The 8,972-nt window shown below is 36.6% G+C and overlaps 1 protein-coding gene across 1 annotated transcript in view; it reads left to right on the top strand.

Moving 5' to 3' along the window:
• The first annotated feature begins 2,109 nt into the window (after window positions 1–2,109).
• Window positions 2,110–8,972, top strand: part of LOC107036008 (protein takeout) — an 8,321-nt gene continuing 1,458 nt past the window's right edge. The window contains exons 1-2 of the mRNA XM_015253688.1: window positions 2,110–2,284; window positions 5,465–5,752. Coding sequence (XP_015109174.1) covers window positions 2,110–2,284; window positions 5,465–5,752 — 463 coding nt within the window. The remainder of the gene's footprint in view (window positions 2,285–5,464; window positions 5,753–8,972) is intronic.

Below are 8,972 nucleotides of genomic sequence, written 5' to 3' on the forward strand. Positions count from 1 at the left end.
ATCACTCTTTAGCACGATTTTTTTATTCTAGGTTATTTTCAACTTATGATTTTTTAAAATTCCAACAAAACTTGAAAGCATGTTTTTTTCTCAGGACAGGGAAATTCATCGGAAGAGCTTTTCCATAGATTTCATTGTCTAAAAAAAGTATGTTCTAAAAATTTTCATTATTCCAATATATTAGGTTCAAAGATTTTTAATGCTATACTTAATGCATTTTCTCTGAAACACTTTTGACGAAAGATTTTGCAAAAAATATCAGAAGGCCTTCCTTGCAGATAATTTCATGGGTATTAGAAAAATCTTTCGACGTTTTTCTCTGAACCTCCCAATTTCAGAGGTGTTAGCGAGATAATTATCTCCTTCTGTCACTTCGCTCGACAATTTTCGATTCGTTTTAAATCCCGACATTTGTTTTCTATTGTTTCTTGTAAATATGGATAAAATATATTTGTAATTCATTTCTACTCTTCATATTTTATCAACAATGAATTTCCCGCTGGGGCACCTCCATTTCGTAGTGCTCTCCAAAGTCCATAAGTTGTATAAAGATACAGTAGCGATTGAAAAACAGGGCTGAAAAGAAGGGCGAGCTCTGTTTGAATCGTTAGCTGCTTACCTTGAGACATTCCCGCAATACTGTACGGTCTCTGACCCCACATTCTTTTATCACAGCCATAGCTCCATGTCCATCCAGTCGAGTTCGACAGGTTTGATCACCGTCCGATGAAAGTCCATTCGTTCACTATGGAAAATAATCCAAAAACATTATTAATATTACTGAAATGTCCTGGAAAGAGAGCGAATAACACTGGCGTGTTTGATATGTTCGACAGGATCAGCATCAAACCAAAAATAGAGAAGAATAGAAATGAATATAATGAAATAATAAATTAAAATGATGTGTATGGAATGGTGACGCCAATACTACTGTTTAATAGCAGGTTTCTCTGATCATATCGGTCATATTTAATTGCCTAATCAACTCCTTTACAGACATCAGAGGTCTTGTTTGGGGATGTGTCTAAAAGAGTTGATGATGGGATCCATGACATGCTCGAAAATTCCATAATAGTCAGATTCGATAAATGGCGCAGATTAAAATACATCAGAACATTGCTAATTATTCATGACTAGTGATGCCGCGAGACGCGAGAGAAACGAGACGAGATGAGATAAACGAGACGAGAGACATGACGAGCCGAGACGAGAAGAGTTATTCGAGACAATGGCAGAAGCGAGACAAGACGAGAAAAGCCGGTCGAGAACGAGAGAAACGAGAGGCGAGACGAGAGTCGAGAGTGCCTCCCCCTCTCTGCCTCACTGTGTATTTTGTTTTCGTGCAAATTGGATTACAGAGACAAGATGAGACGAGACGAGCTGAGACGAGACGATCCGAGACCAGACGAGACGAGGCGAGATGAGACGAGACAATCTCTCAATTCTCGACGAGACTAGTCTCGTCTAACTAGAGAATGGTTTCCTGACAATGAGACGAGACGAGAAATTGCATTTTCTCGTATCGTCTCGTCTCGTCTCGCGGTATCACTGTTCATGACTGTTGGTCTTACTTTTACTCTTCTCACGTCAGCAATGAAAGTTTCACTCAGTAAATAAAACTCTTCGAATAGTGTGGAAAAGTGCAAGTTGTAGTTGCTGACCCTCCCTAGGAATTTCAATCAATCCAACTATTCAAAGATTTCATTACCCATGAATGGAAACAATTCAATATGATTTCTAAACAGATTTATGGTGACTTGAAGAATTCTTTGAGATACAAAATTGTTAATTCTAATTATTGTTTATGTATTCCCTTGAATTATTGTTTTGCTTGTAAGGCCATCAACAGGCGTTTCATTAGGCGGTTTCGAAGAAAGTTGACTGTAGAATTGCGTCTGGCGTTTAAACCCCACTACCATCACTCCATTTCACCTCCAATAGCGTTGCTTCTCCCAATGTCAAGGTGCTATAAGTCCCAACGCATCACCTTCCGTTCGTTCACTCCTGTCGAAGTCGTTCTATCATTTTGTCCTTCGGTCCTGTCTGCTTGGATTTGGGTCAGTCATTTAGTTCTTCAGGGATTGAGGGTTGATTTTTTAAAATAAAATCATGGAGGGAGTCAGTTTGAAGTGTTTTGCGTGGGTTTTAATGATTCTCCATTGTGCTAATGCCATTGGAAAATACAGGGGACTGGAATTTATTGAACCATGCTCGAGAAGTGATCCAGAACTGGAAGCCTGTCTTGCGAGATCTGCCAATGTTCTTACTCAGAAATTTGCAAGTGGTGAATATGAATAATCATTATATTTATAATTAAACATCACAAAATCTTAACTCCAATTTTCCGATTTTCAAGTTTTTTGTGTCTTTTAACTAAATGCTTCATTTTGAAACCTTCTGAATTAACTGTTGTTATTGTTATCTGAAATTATTAGGGATGAATTCAATTGATTTTTGTAGTTTATATGTGGGTGAAGATGGCCGTGAAATTTAAAAGAATGCGAGATGACGTAAAATCTGTTTTATCGACTACTGTATTTGAATTCATACCGGCATATAAAGCCTCCATCATCTAATATTCTGGGATCATGCTGAAAGGAAAATGTACCGTCCGTTCAACCAGGTTATAACGGTGCATTAGGAATGGTAAAACTCTACTGTCCCATATACCGTACACCTAAATGAGAATGAATGGATTTTCTACTCAAGTATACGTTTCGACATGATACCTAATCAGCTCGTAAAGTATTCACAAGGCTTTTCCAGTTCATCGACTCATGCAAAAATATACCTTGCTCTTAGGAAATAGAATAATAGAATGAGATTTCTTTTTGAAATTTTTGCCTCTAAGTGAAAGTCTTGTAATCATTCGAATTTGAGGTTTCAATTTTTTGTGTAATAACTCATAATATATAATACATAATATTCAACTCAATGTATAATATATATTTCACATGTATATATATCATCGGTGAAATTAATAAATTCTGTCCTTTTATGGAGACCGATTATTTTAAAAAATTGAAGATAATTAATTGAAAATGAAAAATTCTTTATAGATTCTTTTACTCTACTTCGCTATTCACTTCAATCATTAGTCGAATTCTCTTTGATTCATTATCAATATTTATAATGTATTCATGAGAAAAGGAAATTCAATGAATTCCATTTCTTCATTTCAACAAATGAATAGATCAGCGCGCGCATAGATCTTGTGTATAATATATGACAAAGCTTTTCGTGAGTGGTTGGCTTATGAATTCATCTAATCTTTTTTTTTTAATGTGGATATTGTCGAGTCCTATTCATCGAGATTAATTAAAATTTAACCCATAAGTAAAGTTTTCGGATGTTCGAAATTTTTTAAAAATTTGTTGCTCGAGAATAACTTGAAAAATGATATTTCGAATTGATTCAATGCCGGCTTGAAAAAAATTTTTGGATATCATTTTGACAGAGTTCGTAGATGATACTTGCATAATTCGTTCAGAATTATTGTAGAATGATTTGAAACGTAAAAATACGAAGCTTCGCGATTATGTCCGTATGCGCACCTCTCCGCCGTCACTTTTCCGGTTGTCAATTTTCAGAAAATTGAATAATTAAATGGCCAAAATAGTTCCAAAAAACTGAAATTTTGTCAAATTGCAAGCATTAATGATGACTCAGTCTGTGCAAAATTTTAGCCCCATCGGTCCTATGCTTTTTAGGAAAAAGCGATTCGTCTTTGAATGTTTTTTCGCCAATATCTTCAAAACTAGTCGATCAATTTCAAAAATCTTTCTTTCAAAGTATTATTTTCAATGCCTTCGATCTAAATCAATCGAAACATATGTGACCGTCCCGGTGCAAAGGGCCCAATTTGTCGATGTGGAGTTATGCATACTCCAATAATATTAATAAATAATTTTTTTTTAATCCTGTTAAAATTTCACTTCTCTATCTCATTTTTAAAACCCCCCCAGCAGCCTTGTTTTTTCCATCAGAATAATTGCATTGTATATGATGTGAATGAAAAGCGAAAAACTTCTATCAAAAGTAGTTCATTTCATCAGTAATTTTCCACGATTATAAAATTCTTAGAGACATAGCAGGAGGGAGGGGATAGATTCAAATTCTTCATGAAAATCCCGTGTTATTCTTATGGGAAATAACAAGGCTCTTTTGGGGAGCGTTTTAGAATTAAGATAGAGCTTAAACTCCTTTGGTCGCGTCGTATCAGCGCCGCGCTGCACCAGCATAAATCGACATAATAATAAATTTGAAAGATCTAGAAAAAATTTGAAAAAAATTCAGAGTGACTCAGAGTGATTGTATACTTGAAGAAGTCCGGTGATATTTTTAATGTTCAGTATTACCCTTAATTATATATTCAAGCTCAAGGTTGCCACATTTTTCTGAAAATTCGCCTTATACACGGGGTATACACGGCCCGGAGTTTCGCAATAAAAATTTGAAAAACTAACTACTTATGATACTTTTAACGAGTATTTTCGTTGATAGGGCTTCTAGACACTTCAAAATGAAATGTCAAATTTTTTCAAATTTTTTTGAGGCTTTACTGCAGTGTAATTTGACAAATCGGGAGAAATGCGGGGCGCGGTGCTCAGCGCGACCAACGGTGTGTTAAATTTTGAGAGGAATTCTTTTTCTATTTATTTCGAGTCTTGAGGGGGCGGCACATCAAAAATTCCGAAACGGGTACCCTAACGGTTACTCTAGTATATCTGTCCATACAGAACATTCAAGATGTTGCCATTTTTTCATTTCTTTCAAATTAAACTTTTCTGCACGTATTATAGCACCCGTGGAGGTGACAGTAAACATCTGAAATTTTGGCTGCTGGTTAGTGTGTTCAAGTTACAAAATTTTTTAATATTTCAGTCCATTCGGAAGTCCACTACCACTGTATTGATGACGAAAAAAGTATTCAAATATCAGTCAGTGAAATGCTCACTGTTACATGCTAGCTGTCCCCCATTTATTTAAAGCCGTATTGATGATGGTAGAATTTTCTAAAAATTCACTTTCACTGATGACTCAAACTGCTTTCAATTTAACAATTCGAAATTACTCGAAATTGATTCAATTACCGTTCGGGATAATTATTTCCTTGTGACATTATCAAAAAAATTATACTATGATGAAGATATATACTCAGCGAATCGGTAAACCGGGTTGAGTCGTTTTTTACTTTTGGCCAGTTTTTGATGAATATCCCGGAATCTAAGAGAGATAGCAAATTTTTTTTCATGACCATTTTTATAACCCTCAATTGGCTCTACAAAAAAGGTCATAACACAAATTTAGCTATCTCTTTTAGACTCCGAGATATTCGTCAAAAACTGTAAACTAGTCAAAATCGACTTTAACCCGGTTCACGGCTTCGCTACTGTATTATCCCCTTGATTTCTTGGTAACACTTGAATAATTAAGTTTTGTGTCTTCTACGATGTTCTACCAGGATTACCAGAGCTAGGATACCCAGAAGTAGAACCAATAATCCTGGATGAGGTTCACATTGCCCTTGGGGGCGAACCTGACGGGTACAGAGCACAATTTCGGAATGTGACTGCTAGAGGTGTATCATCTCTGCGCATTACAGGGTTGAGGACTAGAATCTCAGATGATGAAGTACAAATACAATTGGCTCTTAGCATCCCGAGGATTCGGGCTGCAGCAAAGTACAGATCGAGTGGTAAATTGATTCTGGTCCAGGCCAGTGGGGCTGGAGATTATTGGGGTGAATATGGTGAGTAAACATAAAATAGGAACTAAATACTAGGGTAGGAGATTGGTAGAAGTTGGCTAAAAGCAAGATGGGAGAAGCTTAAGAGGTGAAAGCAAGATAATATAAGAAGGACAGGAGATTATAGGGCTCAGAATGGAAAACCGTAGAAGAGATAGAAAGTTCAGAATTGTCATGGTGTGAGGGGGGAGGGCTAAGGTGAGGTGAAGATGAATAGGATTAGGAAAATATTGGGGTACAGGGAAGAAAATTATTAGTTTTAAGTAGAAAATTTCTCAATTCTAGAAATCATAATTTTCAACTTGTATTTTTCTACAATAGAGCAAGTTCTTCCTAATTTTTAGATGAAAATTATACAGATGCATGAATCAAGATTTTTATAAATTGAAGGCCATTTTTATTGGGAGTTAAGCAAATGGACAAAATGTTTTAAGGTGCTTCTTGTAAAAAGTGAAAATAGTGAAGAAAAATTGAAAAATTCAGGGAAGAAGTATCTGAGTATAGGCCTTTGGAACAAAGATTCCCTCGACTTTGATTCAAGTTGTTTTTCAGAAATTGTTTTAAATTAAAGTCGCGCGACTTTGAGTGTATTTATGGTCGCCATGGCTTGAATTAAGCGCCGCGTCCTTCAACGAGCGTCGGATTTTTCTCTATTTGTATCTGAGTATGTTGCATCACTGGGAATTTTTCGAAAATTTACCCAGATCTTCGCGAAAAAATCATGAATTTTCAATGGTTTTGTATCCTCTCCAGCCGTAAAGTTGAGATTATCGCACTCCAAGTTCGAAGATTTGTTCTGACGCCTCTAAAAATAATGAAAAATCCGAGAAAATTAGCATACGAGAAACTAAATCTTGATTTCACTTCCCTGCGACTTTTAATCCTGCTCTAGATCTTTTGATCAAGATATATTGAAAAATAAAGCCCTAAATCGTCGATTTCTGCCATTTTTCATTCACTCCACCATGAGATGTCCTCAATGTCGCTCTCGACCTCATTAGCGCGAAATTCAAACGTCGGTACAAATCTTCTAGTCATTCGGTGTAAATTTCACGGAGAATATTTATTGTATCGAGAAACGCGGTAGCATATCGGCCGAGAAAAGTTTTGACTCCGACTGTAGAAAATATTAGGCTGAGCACACCGCGTATGTATGCACGACGGAACTTCCTCTTCCACTGCCTCTGAAAAATCTCTATTTAATATAGACCTTTTCATTCTGGAAATCTGGGGAAATATTTATTCCGTTCATTAAACTGAAAAATCTCCAGAGAAATAATAATAAATTCTGATAAATATTGACATTTAAGATGATATACATTTGAGCCCTTAAAAATAATGATTTACACTGAGAAAAATCCGACGCTCGTTCAAGGACGCGGCGCTTAATTCAAGCCATGGCGACCATAAATACACTCAAAGTCGCGCGACTTCAATTTAAAACAATTTCTGAAAAACAACTTGAATCAAAGTCGAGGGAATCTTTGTTCCAAAGGCCTACGAGTCTTTGACTGTTGCAATTTAATGACGTAAGGAATTGAATCAACTGCCTACACTGATAGAAAGGATTAGTTATTATTAACGAATGGATTTGGTTGGAGACGAGGGTCTATTCGGTCTCACCAAATGTTCATTCGTTAATAGTCAACAAATGCATATTTGAGAAGCCTTGTTTGACTCGATGTTCACTTTTCAAGCGAACCATTCGTTAACTATTAACGAATATTCATTTGGTTATATTCAACTCTACCATTCGTTAATAGGCCGAAACCAATGAATTGATGACAAATCGCAGTCTGGAATATCCATTTATTCAGAAGATGTTTCTTGTAAACTGAAAATTATTCTTGTTCCCCTCCTACCTAAATCCTATTCAACAATATCCTGTAACATCACAAGATGGGGAACGCTATATAAATTCCCGTCTTCAGTGAAGACTCATTTTGGATGGGTCGAAGGAGAAGTATAGCATTGCCCAATGTTTAATAGGGTTACTATTTTACTGGCAAATAATTCTGTGACACAAATTGTCAACTGTTTTTGGGTGCTCCTTGGAAATTAATTCCAGCAACCCTGGCGGATCTGTCGATTGTAGAATCGATCTGATCAGTATATCGATTCGTATGCGAGTGTAGTTCGATTCAGATCTCAGATTATTGATGGAATCGCAGATGAATCGACTTCATAGGAATTCGATAGCTAGTCAATTTCGAATGACAAAAATTTATTGCACCAAAACTTGAACGACTCATGGGGTGATCGATTATGAAAGACTCCTTACGGTCGGACCAGGATCGACTTGAAGAAAGGCGATTGTGACTCGATTGCCCGCATATTATTCACATCAATCGACGCACAAAGGAAAAGTATAGCATTGCCCAATGTTTAATAGGGTTACTATTTTACTGGCAAATAATTCTGTGACACAAATTGTCAACTGTTTTTGGGTGCTCCTTGGAAATTAATTCCAGCAACCCTGGCGGATCTGTCGATTGTAGAATCGATCTGATCAGTATATCGATTCGTATGCGAGTGTAGTTCGATTCAGATCTCAGATTATTGATGGAATCGCAGATGAATCGACTTCATAGGAATTCGATAGCTAGTCNTTCAACTCTACCATTCGTTAATAGGCCGAAACCAATGAATTGATGACAAATCGCAGTCTGGAATATCCATTTATTCAGAAGATGTTTCTTGTAAACTGAAAATTATTCTTGTTCCCCTCCTACCTAAATCCTATTCAACAATATCCTGTAACATCACAAGATGGGGAACGCTATATAAATTCCCGTCTTCAGTGAAGACTCATTTTGGATGGGTCGAAGGAGAAGTATAGCATTGCCCAATGTTTAATAGGGTTACTATTTTACTGGCAAATAATTCTGTGACACAAATTGTCAACTGTTTTTGGGTGCTCCTTGGAAATTAATTCCGGCAACCCTGGCAGATCTGTCGATTGTAGAATCGATTTGATCAGTATATCGATTCGTATGCGAGTGTAGTTCGATTCAGATCTCAGATTATTGATGGAATCGAAGATGAATCGACTTCATAGGAATTCGATAGCTAGTCAATTTCGAATGACAAAAATTTATTGCACCTAAACTTGAACGACTCATGGGGTGATCGATTATGAAAGACTCCTTACGGTCGGACCAGGATCGACTTGAAGAAAGTCGATTGTGACTCGATTGCCCGCATATTATTCACATCAATCGAC

This window comes from Diachasma alloeum, unplaced genomic scaffold (assembly GCF_001412515.2).
Source record: "Diachasma alloeum isolate Michigan unplaced genomic scaffold, Dall2.0 Dall_scaffold_00203, whole genome shotgun sequence".
Classification (NCBI taxonomy): Eukaryota; Metazoa; Arthropoda; class Insecta; order Hymenoptera; family Braconidae; genus Diachasma; species Diachasma alloeum.